Source organism: Apteryx mantelli, chromosome 19 (genome assembly GCF_036417845.1).
Source record: "Apteryx mantelli isolate bAptMan1 chromosome 19, bAptMan1.hap1, whole genome shotgun sequence".
In the NCBI taxonomy this organism is placed as follows: domain Eukaryota; kingdom Metazoa; phylum Chordata; class Aves; order Apterygiformes; family Apterygidae; genus Apteryx; species Apteryx mantelli.
Genome location: NC_089996.1, coordinates 5,690,003 through 5,703,634, shown reverse-complemented (window position 1 = coordinate 5,703,634; position 13,632 = coordinate 5,690,003). Strand labels below are relative to the sequence as shown.

The following is a 13,632-nucleotide window of genomic DNA, read 5'->3' as shown; positions in this document are numbered from 1 at the left end:
GCTACAAGACATTATACCAGCTTAGTAATTGATTCTTCTGAAATGCTAAAGATATGAGTATACCTTAAAAGTTAAAGCTGGATTCACAGAATCCCTATCTGTAGCAACCTACATTAGCTCCTTAATGCATTAAGCCTGTAAACAGAACAGTACCTGACTCCGAACTAACAATCTCAAATTGCTATTTGGGGTATCCAAACAACTATCTATATTGAAAGGTAACAGGCAGAAGACAGTTGGGTCTTGATAACCACCACATCAAGGATGCTAAACGCAAATTTATCTACTATGGGAGGAGAAAGATTGAAACGTTTCTCAGAAGTCTGTACCTTCAAATAGTTGCACTTATCACAACTTAACAGGAGTTCCTAGTTAGCAAGGGAAAAGGGGAGAAGATAACCAACACAGTACTGCTAGGCTGAAGAAGACCTCAGGATTTCATCATGTTTTGGCAAACAGGCTGTTATTCTAACCAGTTTGAAGGCACGGTCCAGAACGGATCCGGCTGTTGCTCCTTTGTTACTGATCAGCCGAGAGTCTTGCTGCTTCAATCCACTGATTCCCAGAGACTGAATACACTACAGACTGCCCGGGTTGGACTTTGCCACGTAGAAACCGTTTGCTTGAAACGCAACATCTGCTTGACAACATACTTGATACAGTATAGAGGACCTGGCTTTCTATTCCCCTTTTAGAACTTACTATTTCAAGAGCAAAGAATAGTTCAAACTCGAGTGTCTTAGCACCGAAATGAGCAAATCCTGAATGTGGAAGCAACAGGTTTACAAAATGAGATAACTTACACTTCAGGTGTTCTCCTGCTCCAGCTAGCAGTTGATAGAAGATATGAAATGTCCGTTCATCTTTAGCCTGACGAACAGCGCGAGACTTCTCCAACAAGTCTGATTATAACTAGTCAAGGATTTCACACTTTTTTTTAAACGAACAAAAAAACAGCAAAACACCACTGTGTTCCAAAGCAAGCTATATAATTACTTAAGGACCAAAGGCATTTTAATAATAATGACAAGATTGTCTTCCATGAACTTTTGGTAACTTCAGATGAACGGCTTCAAATTCAGACAGACAGAAGCCCACATTTAATTCCAGCACGCTAACTTCTTGGATGCTGTTTGAGCTTCCCTAGAATATACAGGGGACAAATGTCTGCAATGGATCAACTAAAGTCCAAGTGAGAGAGGAAGTTGGTCATTCTTTTCTAATCACTTCTGTTAAGGTCATAGCAGAATCCTGAAGTATCAAAACGCCAGCAGCAGCTGAACTACAAAGTACTTCTTCATTTCTTTTAAGCCTTGCATTTTAACATACTATTCTTCATTACCTTTAATGAGTTTCCAAATTAAAATCTGTGGAACAAATAAGTTGCCAAAAGCTATAACGTTGTTTATATTTTCATTTCTTGATATGCCCTATTGAAAGACAAACATGGGACAGCTATTTGAGATGACACAAGTTACTGATAAGGGTGAGTTTTTAAGAAAAAATTCCCTTACAGTAAATCCTCCTTTTATCACAAAACCCTTGGAAAACAGTTCATCTGAACTTTCATAAAAGCAAAAAGTTATATTCATTCCTATGCTGAATGTTTAATGAAAGAATATCTTAACATTAAAACATATTTTGAATAAATATAGGTCTTCTGCAGCCTTTGGGGAAATTCTTTTGTGACAGTACCGAATATGCACTGCATTTAAAATTAAATTAAGCAGTTTAAAACATAGGCATAGAATGAAAGCTTAATTGCAGCACTAGTGGTTCATGATTAATACTCACAAGATATTTTGTTTACCAAGACTTCTGATTTCACAAAAACATTATGACCACCCTACTGCTATTCACCCAGAAAACAGGCTAAAAAGACTAGAAATTAAGTGTGTGTGTATAGGCACATATTATACACATGTGTGTGTGTATATGTATATATATACACACACACACACACACACACACAGTATTTCTAGTATAATGTAAATAAAGCAACTTGAGAGAAAGGTTTTCAGTATAAGTGTGTTTTTCCTCTTCTTAAGCAATTCTAAATAAAAGCAGACCTTAAAGCTAAAACCGAATTAGGCTTCAGCAACACAAGATCTACGAGCAATTAATACTGAATGCATATTGGGATCTAGAAGAACCAAGAAAACAGAAGCTGACCCAGCACTGACAGCACTACCAATTCCATCACTTTATGGCGAGTGTCGCCTCCTCCTAGTGCAAGTGTTGCTTATGCAGCACTGATGAGAGGAAATCCAAACTTTTGGCACAAGAGAACAGCAAAAGAGGTCAGCTTCTGAACAGGAAAGTGCCTTTTCTAAGGAAATTTTCAGAGAGCAAATTGACTTTCAATGGTTTCTCTAGTGAACAACGCCCTGTTTTCGAGGCTGGTCAGCAAATTCAGCAGATTTCAGGAGCGCGAAGCTTTGCGATATCTGATTTCTAAGCATGAGGCAACATGCTGACTTTCTGATATTTGATTGAAAGAAAGGAAGAGGGAGATGTTGTTAAAAGAACCTAAAAATATATGTTCATCTTTCAATGCATTTCAATGAATTCAAGGGTTAGGAAGAAAATCAGGAAACTTGTTTTACACTGAGGTTGCATTGCTTAAGTAGGATACATGTCTCAATGTTGGCCCCAACAATGTAACCAGTAACATCAAAGTTAATCCTAATAAACTTGCCCTGCAAAGAAAAGAGAATTTTTTTTTTTTTTTTTTTGCAATTGAGTATTTTTTGATTAAGAAGATTAAGCTCTCTATATGAAAACAGCGCTGCTTGCACATTTCACATTCAAATACAATCTTTCCCATTCAATGTATTCAATTATCATTTCAATGGAATACGCTATTCTGCAAACACACACTTTCTAAAGCTCAAAGAATACTTATTCTAGGTATATCTGTAATCCAGCCTTATGAAAGATTACTTTTTCCTAAAAGAGAAACTAAAATTCTCACACTGACAAAGTGTGCTGTCTAAGGGTGATAAAAGCATAGCAACACTGGATTTTAAATGTACACATTTCTACAGAATACCAGCATCTCTAGGCATCAGTACACTTGCTTCATCTGCAGCAACCCTGAATTTCAGACCACCCTGCTTCTTTTTCCACTTCCAAAACCAGGATGGCTGCTATCTGCATGGTCTTTTTTCCTAGCAGTTGGTAAAAAGAGGACTGGGAGGCAGCCAGTATACTTCTTTCTTCTACACACGTCTCCTTTCACCCACAAATGACCAAATAAAGAGCAGAATTTCCACATGTAGAGTGGGTCTTGGGAAGAAAACGGTTGCTGGCATACGTATTATGTTGAATATCAGAGCTGAAACCAACTAAACCCATTTTAAGCCACATCAGTTCCCCAACCTGTTTGGTCACTTGGTCACAAACATTCACAACAGCACAATACGGTCTGCCTTGGAATTGGAGCACTTGTAACAGCACTGCTACCGTATCTCAAGTTTGTGCTCAAACTGTAGGTGTTCCCACCGGTTGCAAATGTGTAAAGGAGCCAGTGGGAACACCCAGTGACTACACGGAGATCTCTGCTTTCATTGCTTCCAGTTTCTCTACTTCGCTATCTCCATATAAACAGGTTTGGGGGATTAGGAAGTTTCATAGCAATTTGCCAACAGCTATTTAAACACTTGCTTTGATGGGATCTGCACAAAGCCACCTGCTAACATGTTTTGTGGAGATCATCTGAAAGCCGTTCTTGCAATCAGTATCCAAATCCTCACATCTGTATCACATCCTCTCATATCTCACATCTGGCAGCCTAGAGCTATTACTACTTTAAAGTGAATTGCCTGTTTGGCAAATCTATTCAGCTCAGGGACTGTACTACTAATCTCCATATTAAATATTCTATTCTACAAACAGGTAGAGTACATGTATTCTAGCGTGGGCCTGATCTAGTAAAAGCTTCGGGCATGTACTGTCATGCTGCAGAATTACAGCGCCTAAATAAGTTACTGCAGTCATTTGAGTCTTCCTAACTTCTTACTACAAAACCCTGCTCTTCTCCCCAACTTCCCTGATAAAGCCAAAGAAGTCAAAGAAAGGTTCGTGTGCACAAGACTTACCAAGCTTCTCCCCCCAACCATACCATTGAATCTAGAGAAAGTTATAACCTACCAGCCTCACCTGGACTTAGTCTCAGAGCAAAACAACCGCTCCGAGACTGCAATTTTTTGTCGTCAACCCAAAAAATTGTTTGTCCGAGTCTTAAGAATACTGGTGGAATTCTTTACATTGGCTTCAGTGGTTCAATATCGCTTAATCTGCAGTTTGTTTGGAAAGCCAATGGAACTAATCTGACTACTATGAGAAACAGGGCTTGTTTTCAAGTATTAACTGAGTATGAAGACACAGAATACTCTAAGCTCAGTTTGTAACTAAAGCTTTATACTTTTTTGCTTTGTAAAAGTTCCAAAAAACAAATTCATAACTGATACAAAGCACAAACTGACTTTTTCTAATGTTCAGTCAACAGGCTAGATACATGATGCATGTGTCCGCACTAGCATGTCAGGAATAACATGACAGCTTTCTCTACCCCAGAATGGATAACACGGAACCTTCTCTTAGAAGGACATGGCTTGAATTTGACACAGGTAACATGAAAACTGAAGCACTGCATAAGGTCTAGTCAGTGGCTTTTTCTAACATATTTCAGAAGCACTTTACTCAGTTTCACCTTTAAAAGTTATTTAATTTCTGCTATCAAGTTACAAATCCGTGAATGAAATTGAGAGGAAATGCAATCATTGCACCAGCTGATACATCAGAAGAGAGGGAAAGGTGCTTTCGGCCTAGAAGTTCTTTCACCATTGAAGTCTAAACTAGAAAGGTCGCTGATCTAGTTCATCTTCTTAAAAGCAAAGTGTTAATTCATCCTTTTAGCTAGCACTGGTCAATGTTGCTATGAATCTTTACGTTATCACAGTTAGATAACCACTCGGCTCAACAACAGCGGTTTGTTTACACTGCTGTTATTGTGCTAAACTACATGGCTTTTTAAAAACCACATAGGAAGGAAAGCAGCAATTAGTTTTGGATTATGAACTCAACAAGACCACTTCCCTATCCGCTGCAAACTAAAGAGTCTTTATTTCCTGAAAAAGAACACTGCATTTTGTAGAAAAAGTTGACTTAACATTAGCCTATTACAGCAAGTAGGGAACAGGCTGGTGTCTTCACGCTGCGTAGTAAAAATTGCCAAGCCTGTATGTGCTGAATAACTGCACTTCTCAATTTGGGGAGGATATAATTTTTTTAATCAGATTTTAAAATGCTTGTTACTAAAAGTTTTTTTGTTTTTTTTTTGTTTTTTAATAAAGACGACACCATCTGGAGTGCATTATACATACTCTTTTTACAAAAATAGAGCTGGAGCCATCTGACTGATTATGTTCATGATGGCAATGCAGACTTCAACATAATACAGAACAGATGCTAACATCTTTCAGGACAAAAAAGTATCTTCATTAAATTAGTGCACTCTGATAGATTCAAGAAACAGAACAAAGAAGAATTACTGGACAGTGAAACCTGTTGACTTTATAAATCCTATACCCAGTGTGTATAAGCATCAATCATTATTGTAAATAATATGGCTATAAGATTAAGCTTGCATTTCTACAGTGCTTTCCTTTCTTGATTGATAGGGACTATCTGAAGTATTTAGCTATACAGCTTTCCAGAGGCCTCACTGTCTGAGTTAAGTTCACCCATATAAGTTCAAGCAATTGTTGAAATGTCAAGGCAGCCAAAAAAAATCTTTCATTTGTTCTGTAAGATTTAGTTTAGATTTTAGTTTGTCTGCTTGTGTTTTTAAAGAGGAAAGATTTACAAACTCCTAGACAGTTTTAAAGTTGCACTGAAAACATCTTTCCCCTGAAATAGGAGATAGCTTTTTCTTAAAGGAAATTTTAGAAAGTGGTAAATGGGTATTCACCCTGAACTCCACCAGGAGTTTGAAAACAATGGAACACTTCAAAAAGCAGTTATTTACTACTATAACAGCAGGTGAAACAGAAGGCACTGACCCAACAGAAACATCAACCAACTACATGAGATTTCAACACCTTTAAGTCATATCGGCTTTCCTTCAGGAAAGCTGTCAGAAGATCATGTAAGTTTAGAGAGGTTTTTATCTGCAAGTTTTGTGCTTTTAAAAAAAAAATTAAGGATGTTCTCTCCAAACCAATCAATTTGTAAAGTCATAACTATTGATAGGAAGGCTACATATTTGACAATACCCCATTTAGATGCCATAGCTCTTCATCCTTTATCAGAGTTCACTGGCAATTTGTGCATGCAAGCCAGTTTAGCTCTGTGGCAAAGTTATATTGTTACACTACAAATGCTACTATTAATTCAAGGTTAGATGAAGTCAGAGACCAGATAAAATTAAAGCAAGCTTTGCCAAAAGCCACTTGGGACATATCTCCAGTGACTCTAACACAATGTGGAAAGTACTATAAGAGAACCTGAATTCATGGAGGGAAAGGAGCAAAGAAAGCTTCCAACACCAGTTAGATAAACTCATAAAAATGGCATTTTTCATAAACAATAATCCAGATCTACAGACTCTCCAGAGAAAAGGAATAACTCACAAAACGGGAGGAGTTGTCATTTTTCACTGTCTTTGCATTCCCAAAGGATTCCAGAATGGGATTCGCCTGAAGAAGCTGACGCTCCAGCTCCCCCTAAAAACCACACAAACAGAGAAGCAAATTGACATAAGCACAGTGCACATGTCATGAAGGGTTCCTATATTCTGCTTCTTCCTGATAGTCATTTTATCCCGATTGTGGTAGTGATACTATCTTCATAAGAACATTATCATTTCCCTCCCCCCCACTGTCAAATCCGCTGATAGTCTCCTCCTATCCAGTGAAGGATATACACACACATATATTTTTAACACATGTACACACACACAGAACAGTGACTGAATATGACTGAACTGGTGCTTTAAAAAAAAAAAAAATCACTGAACATGGAAAGGCAAATTCACATTTAGGGCTAATGAAATTCGGCACAGATTTCAAGTTCTTAAGAAGGAAAAAACTAATTTAACTGTATAGTTTTGAGGTTTTAGTTTTTGTCAAATCACTAAAGAGGTAATTTATGAATGCAGTACTTTGGAAGGGCTATTTTCATATTTACCTTCAAATCAGTAAAATATTAATTTTCAAATAGCCAGACATTCATATAATTTCAACATATCCGAGATGAAGCAAATGCATCCGAGAATCATGTCAGAATGGCATAATGGGAACAGAGGATCACCAAATAGAAAGCTCATTTTTAAATTGACCAAGTCTGCCCACATAGTTCAGCATGGTTATTGCATTGTTTTAAATGTTTCCTTAAGCTTAAGCCAATGGATGTAGAAATCAAACAACACACTTATCTTAAGGAAATTGCACAACAGCTTGTACGATTGCTGTTCATAAGGAGGTCTGGCTAACACAAAAGTCTGTGCTACTTCCATGAGCCCAGGAGGCAAGTACATACATGGGAAAATATGATATTGTTTTCCAGCTCTGAAGGATTAAAAAAAAAAAAAAAAGTGAAGCTGTATGTCTCTGAAATGTAGTCAAAAACAAAACAAAAAAAAACAAGGTCATGTTCATAAATCTGCTTTTTCCAATCATTTACAGCATAGATGAATAAAGGCCCAGGAAGGAACAATTAAGAACAGGAAACATAAGTCTTTTAAGACTTCCATATGAGCTCACTTATTACATAGTAATTCTAAAAATTCATTGGTTAACACCTGAAAGAGGCTTTTATTTGTATACTGGAATATATTTCACATTCTTCTGGAAAAAAGTGGTTGTTCATTCTCTAATGTAACCTCAAGTTATCTGCTCAAAACATAGTTTACTTCCAAATATACTCCCTTTGGGACTACATATTCTCTGAATTCTAAAGTAACTAAAAATAATAATAATATTAAAAAAAATCTGTTAGTCTCAGCCCAGAGCACACTAAACACTACTCAAGCCACAGTGCCTAAGCACCATATGGTAGGTCTGCCAACATTACAGTTCTCAGGAACACTTTTAAATCAATAAAGAAAATCCACAGTTGTAGAAGAACTAGATCACTCTTATAGCCACTGTATGCATGTGTGCAGTTTATATTCTAAAAGTTTTCTGCGAAACACATCAGATAGTGGAAAAGCACTTGATCACACTATTCTTCCCGTTCCCCTCTCCCAGACCACGCTATTCCAGTTCCAGTTAAGACACCAGGTATAAAAAGGAGAAGCTTGCTTACCACGCTCTGCACAGCTTGAAATAAGCCACATTACGTATGCTAAGCACAGCAAGCATTTCACAGCTTACATTTCAAATTCTAGCTATTCTGGAAAAGAAAGCACACCGGCTTCAAAATTTGACTCAACTACAGAACATTACTGCGCCACTCGAAAGCATTTCACTGTGGGCACACTCTGTCCATGCTTTGAAGTGTTTCGGTGTACTAGAGCTACAGAATGAATTTGGTCTTGTGTACTGGAACTTCTGCAATGTATTTTAAAATAATTTTACTCTAATTCTCCGACTGAATGCAGAAAGTCCTTACTAGCTCATTTTAATGAGGATCTGAAGAAAGCATTCAGTTGGGTCCTCAGATGGGGGTGAAAACAGTGAGATAAAACAAAGTGATCACAGCCTAGCAAGCCTCTAGGCTTTTCATTAGCAAGCAGACTTTTTGTAATTATCACAGAGAGAGTAAACCTCTCACAGAATATAAAACAGCTTTTTTTAAAAAAAAAAAAAGCTGGTGTAAGCATTAAAATGGATTTAGTAGTTCCGATTTTAGATAAGCTACTTTATATTCAAAAAGCAATTATCCTTTTTAGAAGTGTTCAGTGTTTTGGAAAGAGTAAATTTGGCCTATAGACATATCTCCTACATAGGTATCTAAACCGAACTTGGAAAAAGCAGTGTCTAAATATTGTGGAAAAAGTGAAGTCATGCAATAGGTCATGCAGGGCAACATTAAGATAAGGACAGATTGTCTCAGTTTCAGAAAAACCAGCATCCCAGTGACTTGGTTCGTTGTGAAGCCTGTGTGAGGCAAGGGGGGAAACTACATGCTACTCACATACAACAGGGATCCACTCTGTAGTTCAAAATGACATTGAAACAAATGTTAATGATTACGGTTTATGCAATATCGACATTTCTGGGTTAGCACGTTTCTACCGATACTTTTAAAGTGTTTGCTAACAAATGGTTTATTTCAACCTTGGCACACTAAATTGAAGCAAAAAGTTAAACTAGACACTGGTCAATCTATTTTTGGAACAGAGAAATACTTCAGTTAAAAAACCCTTAGAATTGATGGAGGTTTGCAGGGAGGGAGGATTAGGTTAAACACTAAGAATGTCTGTAAGTTCTGAAAACGAGACCATGGGCTCAGACGCATGATTGGGTTACAGAGGTTTAATAAGTTACCACACACCAGCAGAGGCATCGCAACTGCCCGTGCGACTTCTCTTTGCCTCCAACAAACCAGACTTAAAGCCTCCCCCATTGCAAGTTAATTCGCATTACATCCAAGCTCGCAGAAAATGTAAGGGAAAGAATACAATTGGCTAAGCTAACTTGCGGCAGCTTCTTAAGTTACCAGACTTTGGCTACATCGTATGGGACGCTTGGCACATTTTTTTTCTTTATTTAAGAGCTCATGCCCATGACAAAAGGCATCACTTACCATCTCAGGTTAGACAGCGGAACGTGCATCTTGTATAACATGTGGCAGCAACTGTTTATTCTTTTCCACAGTCTTACCCTCCACTTCCATCTAACCCTCCTCTTTACGCTCCTTCAGAAACGGAGTAGGCTTCACAGACAGCCCCACCGGCAGTACTGCAATACCTACTACAGGTTAACTACTGCTTCCCATGGAAAGAGGGGGATTAGGGAATGGACAGTGTTATCTGCATGTCAGCTCCAGCCAGCCTGAGAAATACGAGCAGCTGAAGCTCAAATCAGAAAGCATTCATCCAGGCAGCAAAACTGAATAGGTGCCATGTTGTTTATCCCATCTATCTTCGAAAGTAACAGGAAGCGATAGATTTCAGCTGACTGGTTATGCCCAAGCCTTACACAGTTGAGAAGAAAGTCTTTATCAGGTTATCTGAGCAGCTATAAAAACATCCAGGCAAAACCATACGTTACTCAGAAGAACGTGGTAGTTTCCCCTTGATCCGTATCATTTATTTAGTGCTTTGTTTAATATTAACAAGATGTTCTGCACCCTCTCGGCAGCACATTAACCAAGCACACAGAGCAAGCTGGAGAACTTAGCCAGCGAGAAGGTGAAGCTTTCGCTTCAGGACAGGGGAACACCACTTTAACGTGGTAAGTGCTTTGCAATGCTGAGGAACGGGTAATCTGTTCATTAGTTCATTCTTTTCAACAAAGCCAGGTAAGCTTTTACCAAATTTATTAGCTTTATACCTGCACAAGCTTGCCCACATGTTATAAATACAGACAAACTGACAGAAAAAAGGAAAAATATGTAAGTTCACCTATATAACTTTAGAAGCATAAAGAGAAACACTTGCCTGATGTTTCACGGGTTTAGGTGATTCGGGCTGTTCATTGCAAACAAACAAACGCATATGTTAGCAAGCAAGCATTCCAGCTGCAAGTTACATCCAAATTATTAATGTCAGTAGTTTTAGTTCAACTATATTCTTACTCCATAGAAACGGTTTAAAGTAATTGTAGAAGGTTATTCACTTGTCATTGCATGCGCAAAATGCTAAAGCCTGTGTTTATGCACAGAACTAATCCCAAATGAAACAGAAGATGATAGATGGACCTTGAGCAGCAAGGGAAAAGAGTAATAGTACAATTAGTTATGCACTGCTTTCCATAGTTTTGCCAAGCAATTAAAAGAAAAGAAAAACACACCATTAAATAGTTTTTTCACCACAGCCTTAGCCACTGCAAGGTGTTTTTGAATGGCTAAGATGATTAGTATTCCTTAAAAATCTAGAATGTTATGAAAGAACCTAAGAGGAAAGAAATCCTTAAGGAGTTAGGGCTTTCTTTCTGTACTGTACATTTCAGGTGTTTAGCAAATACAAAACCTACAATCTCAAGACAGAAGTTTTATTGTATTTATTTATTTTTAAGAGTCATCTTCCAAATGCAAAGAAACAAAGTCTTAAGAAACTGGAAGACATTTAAATTTTTCCAGAAAGAAGGGAAAACCAAACATGAGTGTAATAAAAAAATAAACCACCACACACACACACACTCAGCTTTGGGCTGTGTCTGCAGAAACACTTAATTTTTCAATTCCATTATTAAATTCTTCACTCAGTCTGCAATTTTTTCTAATTCTAAGCTTCATATCATAAAGCCTAAGGAGAACATACTGTAAAACACACGCACCAAGAGACTCATACCAAGCTAGATGCAGGCTTGCTCTATGTCTTATTTCTAAAACACTAAAACAGTTTCACAGTGAGGAACTACAGATTTTGACACAGATCTCTAAAGCAGCTGGCAAAGGTTTGCTCATTAAGCTAAGCAATTTGAATCTAGCACAGCTGAATCGCACCTTCTTGGCAAACAGCTCAGGCATCTAAAAAAAATGTTTCAGTGTGAGCTAATCACTCCTCCTGTAACCAGTGCAGGAATATAGGTACACCTAAAAGGCACTTCATTTGCTTATCTTTAGGCAAGATGAACTGCCATTTGGGGGGGGGGGGGTGCCTATTTCTATTCTCACTAGAAACAGAGCCTAGCATAATCAGACAAACATTTAATTTCTCTGCATTTAAGTTAGAGCAGTTGAAGCTCATCTGGAAAATCCTACCTAAGGGGAGCTGCGGTCTGGGCTGGTCAAGATCCTGTACTTCAAAACCTGCAGCTCTTCAACTAAATTTCTTTTGAAATTTGTTAATAGAGAGAATTAAACAGTTTAGCATTTCAGCTACAAATACATATACAGACACTTTTCTTTTCGGGGGGGTGGTTAGGGGGAAGCATTGGGGAGAGGAGAAAGATGAACAAAACACTTTAATTCCTTCCGTCTGAACCAGAGCTAGACAGTACCAGATGACTGGACATGGAGCAAGCAGTGGTGGATGAATGCAGTTATTTACAAACTTAACTATTTTATATACTACCATGGCTGTAAATATCTTCTGATTTCATATGTTTGACCATGAATAGCATCCAGGTATATCCAATCTAGCACTGCAGTTAAGATAATCCCCCAACTTCATTTAGCCTGCAAAACATGCAATTAATGGCAGTCCTTGGGCAAGGAATGACAAGTGGCACTTTTCTTTGAAAAAGAGATATGTATGTGGGGGGGGGGGGTTATTATTATTATTTTTTATTTTGCATCGACCTCTCTCCCCATCTGAAAACACTAAATTTGTAAAATAAAACAGAACCAGAGTCAGAATTCAGGCTCGCTACTTAACCATATTAAAGCAGCTCTGTAACATATACATTATGATACATAATGATTTCATTCTTTTCTCTCATTCCCACATCACTCAGTACATAGGAGACTGATTAGGCACAAAGCTAAACAGGCTGGAAGAATTCTCCTCATCTTCTGCTTAATTTGCCCCAAACCCTCTCCAGCCACATTAGCCTCCTCCCCACACTTAACAGTTACCTGCCCTTGTTCTCTTGCTGTCTTGTTATTCTAAATATCCATTTTTGTTCTCCATACTTCCTGAGCCAATATAAGAGTAACTGATAGCGAAGGCGGTGCTATGTGCAGCCTAGGAGCATGAGATAGTTAACATGAACAACAGGCAGCAGTGTGGGTCACTTCTGGTTGGAGATCCCCAAGGCGAAGCAGGTCGATGATCTTGTAAGGGTGGTCCACACATGCCACGGTTAACAACAGGCCAAGACAATTGTGTAGGCAGAATGTTCCAATTTACTTGCAAATTTTGTTACAACTGCACCCTCCCCTCAAAAGTTTTGGGTTTTTTTTTTTTTTAGAGCTCAAATTTGTTGGATGTGAAGCTAAAGTTTCCAAAGATGTACACACGCCAGTCCTGAAGATCAACTAAGCATGCCACAGGCAAGGATTCAGTCTCACTTTCACCCCCACCTTAGATCTTCAGATCAGCCTAGGCTTATAACTAGGTGTGGGTACATCTCCCTCCCCTCTCTTATGTGGCTTTAGAAAGCCTAGCCTCTATTCCTAGTTTAAGAGACTACATTAGTCCTGCTTAGCTCTGACAAGTCCTGTAATTAATAATGATTCTCTTTTCTTGTCTATATATATATTTTTTTAAACCATCATCACCTACTGACACTTTCTAGTGCGGTTTCCAAGACAATACCTTTAACATTCTTTCAGATTATGTAGAAAATAAGACAGTGTGTCTAGAGATTTAAACACTCTAAAATTAAGAAATGCTAGTAGAAGTAGTAGAAATGCTGGTTGTTCAACTGTAATTCAACACATTGTAGCCACATACAGTGATTAACTCCATTTCCCGCAGGACCCCTGTGGAAGTGTCACATGCCAAGGATTTCTCGGGATTCATCTGTAGGAATGCAGTCACTAACCAGTATGAATAAAAACAGAGAGGACTGTCCA

At 38.1% G+C, this 13,632-nt stretch overlaps 1 protein-coding gene across 2 annotated transcripts in view; it reads right to left on the bottom strand.

Annotated features, from left to right (window-relative positions):
- MYH10 (myosin heavy chain 10) overlaps positions 1–13,632 on the bottom strand; it is a 106,831-nt gene that overhangs the window by 40,112 nt on the left and 53,087 nt on the right. For both annotated transcript variants that reach the window (XM_067308261.1, XM_013953182.2), the window contains exons 6-8: positions 6,636–6,728; positions 2,636–2,699; positions 804–902 (exon numbers count right to left, since the gene is read on the bottom strand). In XM_067308261.1, coding sequence (XP_067164362.1) covers positions 804–902; positions 2,636–2,699; positions 6,636–6,728 — 256 coding nt within the window. The remainder of the gene's footprint in view (positions 1–803; positions 903–2,635; positions 2,700–6,635; positions 6,729–13,632) is intronic.